We start from the raw sequence: 14631 nt of genomic DNA, 5'->3' as shown, positions 1-14631 counted from the left end.
CTCTCTCTCTCTCTCTCTGTTTCTCTTTCTGTTTTTCTCCGTCTCCGGAGAAGGTTGGAAAGTTTGTTCTGCAGTGCTAGAGAGAGTTAAAGTATGTATTACTCCCCATTCCTGTGTGTTTTCCCCACCTCTTTCTCAAAGTCTCACTGGCGTTTTGCTCTTTCCACTCACAGAACACAAGGAGGGACCGGAGTGGAGGAAAGCTGTGCCCAGCTACACACAGTCCAGTAGCAGCATGGACTTCCGCAACTGGAACACGCTGCCACATGATGAGAGCCAGGAGCCTCTGCCCAAGCACTGGGAGATGGCCTATACGGAGACGGGCATGGTCTACTTTATAGAGTAAGTCCTGATTGCCAAGTAGGACATTTATTTGGATCAACGTTCCTATCGGATTCTAGGGTTGGGGATTCAGACTTTGTTTATTTGACAGAAATGTTCTGGGAATTGGTTAGTTAAATGTGTTCTTTCAGTTATTTCATTTTACTTCTGTAAAAACAAGCCAAATCTGTTCTTTTGTGCTTATTGAATGCAGTGCAACTTAAATACTGCTCCTCTTATGTGGGCAGCTAAATGGGTAGAAAATTGTAGACACATGTAGTTTATAAATGGGCCACTGAATAGAAGATGGTTAAAAGTCCAGTAAAAAAATATATTGACAGAAGTTAATTTATTCAATTGGAAAATAATTTGTTTGTTTTGACATGCATCCAAGAGTTTGAACTTTTTGAACGTTTTTTTTTACTTTCTGTTCATAAAAAAAATCCAGGAAAAAGTAGCACAGATCAAATCAGCAATTAGAATGATTTCTGAAGGATCATGTGACACTGATGACTGAAATAATGACAGCTGAAATTTCAGCTTTGCATAATAAATTACATTTTATGTATATATACATAAAAATAGAAAACTATTATTTTAAATTGTAATAATATTTCACAATATTAGTGTATTTTTAATCTAGGCCTAGGTTAGCATGAGACTTTTCAAACATAAAAAAAAAAAACTTACCAACCCCAAACTTTTGCAAGTATGTTTTTTAAATTCTATAGTTCTATGAGTATAGGTTCTTGGCTTCATGAGACGTGAAGTGTCCATCGGTTACACAGGACTAAATCTTGATGTATTGAGTACATTTTTTTCACCTACTGTTTATGTACAGTATTCTGTGTATTTGGGAATTCTACTATTTAACATACTGCTTTTATATATTATACTATGCTATATATCATACTATGTAGAAGGGAAGTTTATTGTGCTGGATAATGATTTGTGGGTCCATCTTTTCAAATTCTGCCTATGATTTTCTGTAACCAAGCCCAGATGTAGACAGCAGACGCTCAGTAAACAGGAACTCCGGAACTCCTGCAGACATATCAGGCATGAGAGACCGCTGGGAATTGAGACAAGCTTACATTTTTGCCAGCCTCTTCCTTCCAGTGTCTATTACCTGTGCCTGTGGTCGCAGCTCTTAACCAAGCATCTCTGCTGTCCACACAGAGGAAGAGAGAGCCAGCGAATCAATACTCCATTCTCTGAACAATGCAAACAATCGGCTAAATGGAGCCTTCCCAGCAGGCCTTGCTTTCACACGCGTGTCTGTCTGCGTGAGTCTCGGAGGATGAGCTGCACCTGTCGTGAATATTTCAGATTTTAAAAACATTTGCTTTTGGAGTAGACTCCTCACCACTACCCAACAGAGACAGATTAGGTTAGATTATTAAAATATTTTATTTCAATTAAATTTTTTTATTTAAAAATATGGTCCTACTTCATTTTAAGGTCAAATTCATACTAAATATTAATAAACTCAATGAACTTAATAAATGCAACTACTGATTTGCTGCCTATTAATAGTTAGTAAGGTAGTTGTTAAATTTAATGATGCAGGATTAAGGATCTAAAATATTGTCATGCAGAATAATGCATTAATGTGTTCATTATAAGTACTAATAAACAGCTAGTATGCTAGTAATATGCTTGCTAGTTACCATATATAATGACAAAACAACACTGTTCATTACAAAGACATTCAAAAATCATTTTCTTTAAACTCACTCACATTGCTATGCTAATAAGTTTTAAGAAGAATTTATAATAAAAATGCACAAATGGTCTCTTTTTTATTATTTAAAAAAAATGCAGTTTAATTTGCATTTTAATATTTTTAATTTTTATAATATTTTAAGCAAAAATCTATAATTGGGTGAAAAACAGACTTGAAGCACATATTTAGAGTGTCTACCAATATGATTCACGTTTATAAGACCCACATTAAATACTTTATATTATTATTATTATTATTATTTTTTTTTTTTTAATTTTTTTAATTTTTTTTTTTAAGTATGATAGTTTTAGTTTAATCATTTGATAATTAGACAAATATATTTGAACAGGTTTTAAAAAGTCAAAATCACAATCTTTCATTGTACTTCCTGCTGTACACATGGTTGTAAATCACTGTTTTAAAAATATCAAACATCTGCACATCTTGCCATCTGGTGTTAGCCATCAATGAGAAGCTTTATTAGTGGATTGTGTGTTTTTACATGTTACCGTGACCTATAGTCATATTTCTGCTGTTACACTGTTAAGCTACAGATGTGTTCCAGTGTAATGGAGGTCCATGCACAGAAAGGCTTTCAGGTGTTAGTTTACTAATGCTTTTTTCCCTCTCTCTGTAGTCATAATACCAAGACCACGACCTGGCTCGATCCACGACTGGCAAAGAAAGCCAAGCCTCCTGAAAAATGTGAGGATGGAGGTGAGTCCGGGTTTGTTCATGAATCACACATAAGAGTAAACAGACATTAGCTTCTCTCTCTCTCTCCGGCCCGCCTGACTAATGGCTGACAGGAGACATGCTGAGAGCCCATCAGAGTGTCATCTCACACAAGCAATCCCAGACCACTTTTTGAAATGGCCACGTACGTCCATGTCAGGATGGTGTCTCCCCACCCCTCTCACATCACAGGGAAAGATAACAAGTTATTTTCCGTACAGCTTACTAATACCTGCACCCCGTGCGTTTCCTTACCGCTCAGCCTTCTGATCTCCTCTCTGGCCAAACATGCGTGTAAATCCAGCCAGACTTCTTGATCTACCTGGTATTTGGCTTCTCAGAAATTCACCGTCAGAAAATGCGCCCCCCTGGTGTCTAGCACATGGGTGATTTGCATCTGTTCTAGCTGTCTCTGATATGCCTGTCTGATTCTCCGCAGAGCTTCCATATGGCTGGGAGAAGATTGAGGACCCGCAGTACGGGACTTATTATGTGGAGTGAGTATGCTCATATCATTTATGGTCTAGTGAGAATGATGAATGGCACATCTTTGTCCACAGCATCTTGGTTTGCTATAGATTTAAGTTTTCCATTGCTCACTTGGCTTCGTCTTTTACTTTTTAGTTTCTTTTTAAATCCAGTTTTTCAGAGTTAACATTAAAAGCATAAAGGGAATTAAGCCCTCATCCTCAACCAAAGGGATCATAAACCCATCACAGAAGTAATGAAAGTAATGCAACTTATATGAGTTGTTTGATTTATGTAAATGACTGCAGAATGCCAAGTCGCTCTATCAGAGTCAAATCTCTTAGACAACAGTGAAAATGTATTTCTTTAAACTTAATATTGTGAAATTAATCAAATTTAAGATGATAAAAAAATTTGACAGATGTTTTTTGAATACAAAGACATTTGAAAATGAATATATTATATTATATTATATTATATTATATTATATTATATTATATTATATTATATTTGTTCTTAAATGGTAATAATCTAAATATCATTGTGATATTACAGATAAATAAATATTTTAAAACACCTGATTATTGAAAAAATATAGTTAAATTATAGTTATTTTTCTGAAATAAAAGGCTGATGTCACTTATCGATCATCATATTGACCAGATATGCTAATTTTCTGCTCTCAAAGCATTGTGAGATATTGAAATTGTTGGCAGGACAGCCAACTCTAGGGCTTTCGGAAGCGGATATGGGATTTGATTTTTATGGGAATTTTTTGGGGTAAGGTTAGTCTCTGCTGTGCCAGGATATTTATGCAAGGAGGTCAACAAAACATAGTTTTATTTTAGATTTAAATATGACTTGCCACAATCCCCCATTATTCTCTGCCTGCATTATCAAAACGGGGAACTTCAGCAGATGAGAGCGCTCAGTCTCTGGCTCTTTGTGGATTGGGTGGATAAGTTTCAGCATGAGTCACACGTAGCAAAAACAGTACCTTTCTTCTACAAATACACAGCACGCCTTTTTGAGGGATCCGTGGCTGTTAAAAGCCTTCCTGAGGTGCAGTCACGACCGGCAGGTACAACAGTTAAAGCAAAGTAACACAATGCAGACGAGCAGCATTTTACACTTTAAGTGAACCTGTCGAGTAAGAGGGATAAAACAACACACACCAGCACTGAGCATCATCCTCTACAGAGGACACGCATGTGCTGTGAAGCTTGTGTCTCTGGAAAGGCTTGCCAAGGTAATGCTGATTAATTTCGGCAACTAACAAACAAGAAAACAAATGGGGTGTGCATGCAGCAATTACAGATGGGTTTGAAATAGGGCTGTTCTGTGGTACTTTTAGTGAAAGATGTTTTTGTCATGCTTTTTGATTATTTCAGAAGGTCATGAAAAGATTCAATTCTTTATCATTTTTTTTTTGTCTTATTTTCCAGTAAAAGCATCCTTATTAAAACAAGATCAATTCTGAAGTCAGCAGACCCTATTGACTTTCTTAATGTACTCTCCTAGTTTTATTGCATCCTATTAATCTCTGCATGTTTTTTCCAAAAGAACATTTAATTTGTCTTCATAATATTTAATCAAAATTTAGTAACTTCCTCTAAAACAGATTTTATTTCCTCTGATGTTGTTTAGAGCACACAGACTACTGTATAATGTTAGCAAAAATGTTTTCAGAAACCCAGTTCTTACATTCTAGTGGTAACGCCCTCTTTTCACCATCCAATCAGCTCTCAGTGGGAACAAAAAGTCCTAATGAAAGTTTGTAATGTTGAACTTCCTGTTTTATTTGAATGTCACATTGTGAAAAGAACATTTCACATTAACTTAAATATGTTTTGAGAAGAAGAATATATCATAAATCAAATGTATTTAAATTTAAGGTAAGAAATATACTTTTTAGAAATATTCTTTGAAAAAAGTCTTATATCTTATTTTTCGCTTCTCTGGTAAGTTTATCTTATTTTAAGGATGTTTTATATTAAAATCATACTAAAATACTGATTTAGTATTTTATATTTCGTTAAAGACTTTAATCCTGTCTTGTCTTCTCAAAATTGTGTAGTTGAAAGGGTTACGTGCTTTCAGCGTCAAACCAGTTTATGTCATTTTTCCAAGTTTCTGTCTCAGTATGTTGTTTATTTTTCTGTTCATTCACCAAATGTCTGTGGTAAAGGAAAAAGTGACTGCCTGTTTAGCAGACGACAAACAGGAAGAGACGCATGCGCACAGTTCCGTACCTTTTGGCTCCGATACGGTTTCGTCCTTTACAAAGACTGTTTGCATAAACAGATAAGCATCACTAATGTTTGCGCAAGCGTGTGTGTGTCATTGTATCTGCCCTCTCCGGTCCTTTTCACTGACTGTCTCACTCTTTCCTTCAGCCACATCAACCAGAAGACTCAGTTTGAGAATCCAGTGCAGGAAGCCAAGAAGAAACTCAGCCAGGATGCGTCTCCGACCAGTCAGCCAATAGCAGCGGCCGCAGGAGCAGTACCAACGCCCTTAAGTAAATCTCTTAACTTGTTTCTGCTTTATTACTTTATTTTACTGCCTCAGTTTTTGTTGTATTACATTTTAACTACTTTAATCTATTGTAAAGCATTTAAAAATCCTTTAATCAGCAGCACTTACTCAGGTCTTCAGTGTCACATGATCTGTCTGAACTCATTCAAATATATTGGTTTGATGCTTGCTCAAGAAACATTTATTAATCTTAAAAAATGTTGTGCCGCTTAATATTTTTAGGTTTCTATGATGAATAGAAAGTTCAAAAGAACATCTTTTGTTTGAAATAGATTTTTGTCACTTTTGATAAAGGAAAAAAAGCTTTTATAGTTGGTCGGCTGATCTGTTCTTCTTGTCTGGCCAGGTAATATGTACATATAATCCCATTAAAACCATCAAAACAGTCCAACCTAACCACCTTAGGCTGTTTTTTTTCAGCAATGGTGATGATGGGAAACAATTCAGTGAGAATGAGATCAGGAAGTGACAAGAGCCACATGCAAACTGTTTCCTATTTCCTACGGTTTCCTACTCAGATTGCCAGCCACACCTGGTTAGGACATGGTTTTAGTGAGAAGTGAGCTCGTAAAGTAACAGAGGCATGAGCTGCTCAGTTGTTAGCTTAAGTAAAGGCAGATAATAATCAACCTCTGTGGTTAATATGATCTCAAATAATCCCAGAGGCTCAGAGTTCCTTTCGTCAAACGCAGCACACAAAAAAGTGTTTTACCATCTGCGTGTTTATTTAAGTGTGACCGTGTACACCTGTGCCAGCTTTTGTATATTTATACACGCGTTCCAATTTCTTGCTGGTGATTCAATATTTACCATTACACATACTTGTTCCGTCTTCTAATGTGACACTAAGCAATAGTTCTGTCTTTTTCATTTTCTCTTTTTCTCTGAGCTTTTTTCTTGTTGGCAATGGTGTTTGCTTACGTCTCAGGTTTCAAAGCACGAGTTTGCACCTGGTGTACATATACATGTTCTTTGTCCCAATTTGCATACTGTGTGTCCTTAATAGAATGCAAGGTCAGACTACATTGAAAAGTTAAATAATTAATTTATATAAATATAATTTATGTGAAAGGTCAAGTGCAATTTATGGTTATTGTAAACATATGTAATTTAAAATAAAATGTAGTTTAACTGGTGAGGTTTCTTTCTAATGATGCTTGTTGTCCAAAGCTGTACCATTTTTGTAATTTCATATTTTTAGTGTCTTTATTAGTAGCCATTAGTGACGATGTTGCTTTATCATCCACTTCCTGCCCCACTAGTCTCCAGTTCTGTCCTGTTAAATGATTGCAATGAACGCTATATTTTGGCAGGCCGACATGTGACTGGGATCAGTTTTGGGATAATTAAGGTTAAACTGAACTTTTGGTTTGGACTACCTGAGCGTCACTATCTCCTGTGTGTTCCTGTGTCCTCTGAGCGTTGATTTTGTCCTCCTATCCCCTCTGGAAGGCAGGCAGTGGACGTCTGTTCTTTCTCATTATGCTATGCTCTGTTAGCTGGCCAAGACATTTTAATGAGAGGATGGAGATACCTAGCTGAGAACAGGACAGGGACGAGTGCACAAAAATATAATGCAGTCATGCAGTGCTTTCCGAGCATAATCAGAAACTATAGCCATAACTATATACAGTTCTACCAACAATTAAAATAGTATTGACAAAATTTCATTTCTTTTATGCATTTAGACAAATACAAAACAAGTTTAGCACTCGCTGCTTGTGCCTTCAGGTCATTTACAGCCACACATGTATGTATGCAACCTTTAATTACACTCCGACATTTCGTAATCTGCTCGCCCTAAGAGACACAGTGGCCTTTAATGCATGAGAAGTGTGATAAAGTGAACATAAACATTAAACCTCATTAAACAATTTCCTCACCAGCTGAATGTGAAAACAGAAGTACAGGAGAATAGAGAGTGATGAATCTAATGTGCAAGGATGGGTTTGTGTGTACCTGTGTCCAACAACCAATTCACACGCACTTGTGGCTCACAGTTCAAATCTGTGCCATGGTTATTATAATCAACATAATCCATTTCATAGGGCCCAGTCCAGCTCATCAATGTGGATGTTATGCAAATCCAATTCCCACCACACATGGTGAGATATCCATCCATGCTCTCTTAATGAGATTGATGTGGCCTCATCTGATGCTGGTGGCACTCTCAAATGAGACAGGGAAAAAAATAATTCCGCTGGTGGGTAAGAAATGACTGTAATTAGTGTACGATCCACTTTTTAAAGCTGATTCAGAGTCAGTGTTGAATACCTTCATCTTAAAGGGATACTTCACCCAAAAATGAAAGCTGCCATCATTTGGAACGACATGAATAGAGTTGAGCAAGCAATGTCTTTAAGAAAATTAAAGACAAAAAACAAAGGCTTAGGACTGCTCAAACACCAATTATGACATTCAGACACTCAAACCATGTGTAAAAAATTAAATGCGCTGTTTTTAAGAAACACTGACAATGCAGCCAATCCTTTTTGCTGTATTGTTATTCATTAAACAGGTGAAACTGGTGAAAACAGGTGAAACAACTATGTTGTTTCATAACTCTGTATGATTATCTATTGTAAGTGCTCAGTGCTGTTGTGCTTCACATAACTTGTCGAGCAGCATGAAACTATCTCTTTTAGTTATTGGATACTTTCTAAACATCATTTTCACAGTCCTCCGGGGTCTTTGTAATGTCCAGTAGTTGTAGAATAGAATTTGGAAATGTCCAATATTACTCAAGAAATTGAAAGCATCATCACTGGTTAAGTAGAGCTTGATACTTAAAATATTGTGCATTATTTCAATGGTTCTTTTTAATTAAACCTTATACCTTATGGATCGTAATTATACCATTCAAAAGTTTGGGGGTCAGTAAGTCTTTTGTTTGTTTGATTTGTTTTGAAAGAAATTAATACTTTTATAAAGCAAGGATGCATTAAATTGATCAAAAGTGACAGTAAAGACATGTACAATGTTACAAAATATTTGTAATTAAAAATAAGTGCTGTTATTTTGAACTTTGCAACTTTCTGTTCCAGTGGTTTTCAACACTGATAATAATAAGAAGAAATGTTTCTTGAGAAGAAAATAAGCATATCACAATTATTCCGCATTCAGCATTGACATCACATTAAAAAGAAAAATATTCAAATAGAAACAGCTATTTTGAATTGTAATATTTCACAATATTACTATTTTACTGTATTTTTGGTTGATATATGTCTTAGTAAGCATAAGACACTTCTTTCAAAAACATAAACTTTTGAATGTTATTGTTCATCTCACTTTATACATGGTATGAGACATATTTTATAATTTACATTAAATATATAAACTCAGATCTCCCTATAAAATGCCTGAGATTGTTGACATAATAAATTGATCTTCCAAGAATAAGCATTAAAGTAATATCATTTAATATATTAATGCATGATGCTATCTGTCATAAAAGTGTCTACAAAATAATCATCAGCGTAGCTTAAATTCCTTCTCGTTTTGGAGCATTCTTAAAAAGCATGTTTATGTCAGTGTTTAAAGTTTATTTATAGTAGTTCATCTTGGAGGGGTCACCATGGCAACATCATTTATACACTTGACAAATTTGCATGTGCTCACTGACCCCACAAATTGGTTTAAGAAAAAAGAGATCATTATCAGCTCATCCGAGGACATTTTATCAGATGAAAAGATAACCAAATGTTTCTTGAGCATTTTCTAATTAATTAGGTTATTAATTAGGAGTTCTTAACCAGAACACTCTTATGAATGTGCTGCTGTGAGGGTAAATGTTTTAGGAGTAATTGAAAAGAGTGTAATGAATGGACTGCGTTAATTAATTGGAAGTGTATGTGGATATATAAACAGAACAATCCCACTATCATTCACTCATTTAGTAATGTATCCTTCACTCTCTTTATTGCTCTCTCCGTTGCATTATTCAATATGAATGAATAAGGGAATCCAGACCCCCCTTCTTTCCTTTCCTTAACTCTGTGCAGCCTGTTTTCGTGATGATTTCGATACAGTAAGAGGCACTGCAGGAACAGTTCAAATTAAAGAAAAATTATTGTTTTTTATGGAATATTGCAGTCAGTGTTTGTTAGAAATGATTTATGTGTGCACTTTTTTTTTTTATTCAGATGCCCTTACAATCTCTGATTGAAGTAACTGTCCCTATTCCCTTGCACTGAAATCTCTTCTCTGATGGCATGTTTACCTGCATGAGGACGGGACATCCTCATTTAACAGCATATACGTCATAATAGGGAAGAATTGCGACTTCTGTTTCATGCTGACTTGAAAAGGGAACTTCATTAATTTCGACAAACAAACAGCTCATTTAGAAGTGCATGCACTTTGTCTTGCCTAGTAAACAAGCTTTAGTGTCCTAGTCTGACATATTCCCTCTATCTCTCTTCTTTTAGATGAAGCTGGTTTAAGGGTGTTCACACGGGACCCATCTCAGCTGCAGGGTGCTATCCTGCGCACATCTCTGAAGAAGAGCCCTCAGGGCTTTGGTTTCACCATCATCGGTGGAGACCGATCAGATGAATTCCTTCAAGTGAAGAACGTCCTGAGAGATGGACCTGCTGCACACGATAACAAAATCGCTTCGGGTAAATCCGATTAGCTCCTGTTCTTTAAGTTTTGAGGCAATTTGTTGCTTATTTTATGAATGTTGATAATCCATTAGGTAATTAATTTGATCTAAGTATGGTTATGCACATTAACACCCTGGATCGTCACTGCAGTCTCGAATGGTACCATATGTGTTGCACTGATAGATGCCACATCTATTTCTTGGAGCATTGCCAGGGCACTAGATTCCAAGTAAATAATCCTGTGAAAGTGCCCACAGCGGGATCGCATAGATAGTGATAAAATAAATCAGAATCAGTGGGTGAGCATCAGAGGAGCTGGATTTCCTGCAGAGTTGCTTTTGGCTATAATTGCAGCGCTTACACTAACACTCACCACCCTCTGTTACAATGCGAAGAATAACTGCCTGTGTACTTCAACTCCCTGAAGACATCAGTCTGTACATAGAATTGTAAAACAGTTTAGCCGAAATGTACATTTAATTCTGGATTCAAGTGCAGCGCAATAAACACGCTTCAGCTGGCTCAAAAAAAAAAGCATGCTAAGGGGTAGATTCATCTGCATCCAATTTCTTTATGCAAATTCTTATATTCGGTCAACAAGCTATATCAAAAAAGCCATAGAGGCTGTTTATGAGCCTCTTTTTGACCTGGCAAAACATGAATCCATTTTAAATTATTTTTATTTGTGGATTTACTTATGTTCATACTTTCAAATTGCTGCATGAAGTTTGGTCCTCATTTAAGCTTATTCTGGCCAAGAATAGCCCAATTAGATAGGAAAAGACCTTCTTATTGACATGCAAAGCAGCCAATAGCAGTTTGTTTAATTTTTATGGAGGTTGGTTTAATTGAAAATTTTGAAACTATAATAATAGATTATTATGGGGAAAGTTTAGATGATGATAAGGTCACACTATAATTTATTTGAAATGGATTTTTTTTTCTAATATTATAAATGTCTTTACTGTAACTTTTGATTAATTTGAATGCATCCCCGCTGATTAAAAGTATTTTTTTTCTTTAAAAAAAGTCTTGTTGACCCCAGACTTTTGACCAACCGTTTGGAAGTGATGATTTCAGTCAATGCTTGTTGTTTTTAGGTGCACTATTTATCTGGAGGTCAGTGAGAAATATTTTTCTTGTTTTGTTAACAGAATATCTCAACTCACCCTTAAATCCTCATGGCTAGCAGTAGACCTGGCCAAGTTACTTGTGAGCTCCTGGTCATCTGAATGAAACACTGATGCTGACAGATTGTGTGCTTTATGCCGATATTACTATATAAGCAGTGGGATGTTTCAGGCAGAACAGTCACTTTCAAGAAGTGAAGTGAACCTGGAAGGATGCCATTGATTGGTCAGGAGTAGAAAGGAGTAGAAAAGGATGCAGGAATTCCCAGACATCCTCTGCATTGATCAATAGACAAACTTGCCATTAGATAGACTGCACCAACTGAGCAGATTATTGACTTTAGCTGGAGTAGTGGTTACTTAGGCGCTACCTTTTTATCACTGCATATTATACTCATACACACTCCCCCGTGAACAGAACAGACGGAGCCAAGACAGCTGTCATTGCTGGAACCAGAATGAACAGTTCAAACACAATGGTTTGATTTGTGTTTGTGCTCAAATTGACACAGTGGCTATGTTCCAGATCCTAGTGAGTTTGCCTTGCTGCCTGTTGTCTTCATACACAGTACAGACACTATGCTTACTAAAACTGAATCTTATTCGTGACTGATTTAAAAGACCGCAATTATAATGGTCATTCACATCCCAAACAAACGGTGATCTTCATATAAAGTGCATGACTTAAATTGCATAGGCACAGATATTAAATGTAATTGTGCTTTAATTACTTTTTTTGTTGTTTTTGATATTGTTCAGTACTGAAAAAAATATGATGTTTACTGAAATTGATGAAGTGTATTCTGGAAGTGTGGATATATAATGTTGCCCGGAAATAGGTGTTTTACTGTTTGGAACAATATTTGCATCTAATAGTAGCGTGTTGATAACCTAAAGATCTGTATTGTTATAAACAATAAAACAATATGAAATAAACTAAAATTCCAGTCATATCTGAAAGTATAAAAAGAAAGGTTTTTATTATATTAACAAGTACTATAATAGAGTATAATTGATAGTAGAATAAATAAATGTTGCATATAATTTAATGTAGTTTTCACTGAGCTTGTCACATTGTTTTCTTGTAGTGCCTTATGTATGAAGGATAAATTCAGTGCTGCCTTTGGCCATTTTGGCCATAACAAGGTCTCCAACTGTAGAACAGGCTTCCTTGTCATGGAGTGCATGAGAAACTTGACCTTATTTTAAGGTCCAGTTCTCGCTATTAACAAACCATTAACTATGACTTTTGCCTCAATAAACTCTGGTTAGATGCTGCTTATTAATAGTCAGTACGTAGTTGTTATGTTTAGGTATTGGGCAGGATAAGGGATGTAAAATATGGCCATACAGAATAGTTGCTTTATAACTACTAATAAACAGCCAATATGTTAATAATAGGCATGCTAATAAAAAACTTGTTAATAATGAGAATTGGTCCCTATAATAAATTGGTACCGACAAATGATTCCCACTGAATTTATACTTAACATGCTGCTATGCTTAAAACACAAAACGTGTATTATAAACAAATATTGGTTAGTAGTGAATTTTAATTAGGTGGAATAATTTGTTAGGACCAACTAAATGGTTTTTTTGGGGGGGGTTTTTTACTGAGCATGTCATGTGATGATGGCAGAAACAGTCTTTTGCAAGGCATCGTAACTTTGCTCTATTCTGTATAGAACATCTTTTGCACCAGAATTGCCTAAACAGGATTGCCTTTGGTGCCTAAAAATGCTGTCTAGGTAGGGTTTGGATTTAAGAAAAACTGCTTCATCAATATGTATTCTTGGTCTCTCATTTAGGTGATGTTATAGTGGACATAAATGGTTCGTGTGTGCTGGGCAAGACCCATGCAGATGTTGTCCAGATGTTCCAGTCCATTCCTGTAAACCAATATGTGGATATGGTCCTGTGTCGCGGATACCCACTGCCAGAGGACACTAATTCCAGCGAAGAGGGCACAGGCGACGTAATATCTGCTGTGCCAGGAATTGACGGACAACCCATTCATTCAGACGGGACCCCTTCCATGCAGGACCTCCATTACATGACCACCGATGGTAGACATCCAGTTGCAGCAATGCCCAACGGACGGTACCCAGAGGCGGGAGACAGCACCCTGCTGCAGCCTGAGCTGGTCAGCGTGCCTTTGGTAAAGGGGCCGAGTGGATTCGGCTTTGCCATCGCAGACTGTCCACTGGGCCAGAAGGTGAAGATGATTCTGGACGCGCAGTGGTGCCGAGGTCTGCTGAAGGGGGATGTGATAAAGGAAATTAACAGGCAGAACGTTCAAACCCTCACCCACGCGCAGGTGGTGGACATCCTCAAAGACCAGCCCATGGGCAGCGAGGTCAACGTGCTGGTGCTCAGAGGAGGTGAGTGATGGAAACAGTGTGACCTAGGGTCCAGTTACCTCCTAATTATTTTTGACGACACCCCGTTGCAGGCCTCATCTGGCTATAGTGACAGATAAAGTTTGGATTAAAATGATTTATGCAAGCTGAAGATGTGTGAAGAAGAATAGAGCGAGAGACATAACAGGGAGGATAGAGATAGACGGTTGTGTTTGTGAGTGAGAGATCCTCACATTTTAGTGAGACTGATCATTGTAGATCACTAATACTGTTAACGCCTGAAGGAAAAAGCATTCACGCTTACACACAGTAACACTGAAAATGGATTGCAGAATATCAGTACAGCAGGTTATTCATTTGTGAAGTAATCGAAATAAAGTGATGTTATTCCATAAATTCCTCATTTGATTACAAAGTCTCTTCAATTTCAGTTTGTGCTGCTGCGGTTTGTGGACACTTTATTAATAGTTTATACATGAGACAGCTGTTAAACCAGTTCTCCTGAGCTCATAGAGAAAACCCCCCAACAGGTTTAATTGAACTGAATCCTGTATTTGCATGCACAGCAGCGGGGGGGGGCGCAGAGCAGCTATACACACAGATCTATATTGAATCAAGTCTGTGGTTTGTCTGGAGCCCAAGTCAAAATATCAGGTTCTGTGTTCACTTACTCGCTTTCAAGTTTCGGCTGTCACAGCGCAGCTATCGGATTGTGGCTGCAAAAGGTCAAGCGTATTCATAAGCAA

At 36.8% G+C, this 14631-nt stretch overlaps 1 protein-coding gene across 6 annotated transcripts in view; it reads left to right on the top strand.

The window, feature by feature from the left end:
• Positions 1-14631, top strand: part of LOC127944214 (membrane-associated guanylate kinase, WW and PDZ domain-containing protein 3) — a 120378-nt gene that overhangs the window by 91806 nt on the left and 13941 nt on the right. For all 6 annotated transcript variants that reach the window (XM_052540070.1, XM_052540069.1, XM_052540068.1 and 3 more), the window contains 6 exons: positions 174-342; positions 2685-2764; positions 3222-3279; positions 5647-5771; positions 10219-10410; positions 13334-13906. In XM_052540070.1, coding sequence (XP_052396030.1) covers positions 174-342; positions 2685-2764; positions 3222-3279; positions 5647-5771; positions 10219-10410; positions 13334-13906 — 1197 coding nt within the window. The remainder of the gene's footprint in view (positions 1-173; positions 343-2684; positions 2765-3221; positions 3280-5646; positions 5772-10218; positions 10411-13333; positions 13907-14631) is intronic.

This window comes from Carassius gibelio, chromosome A23 (genome assembly GCF_023724105.1).
Source record: "Carassius gibelio isolate Cgi1373 ecotype wild population from Czech Republic chromosome A23, carGib1.2-hapl.c, whole genome shotgun sequence".
Classification (NCBI taxonomy): Eukaryota; Metazoa; Chordata; class Actinopteri; order Cypriniformes; family Cyprinidae; genus Carassius; species Carassius gibelio.
Note: the sequence above shows the minus strand (reverse complement) of the source record. Positions and strands in the feature narration are given on the sequence as shown.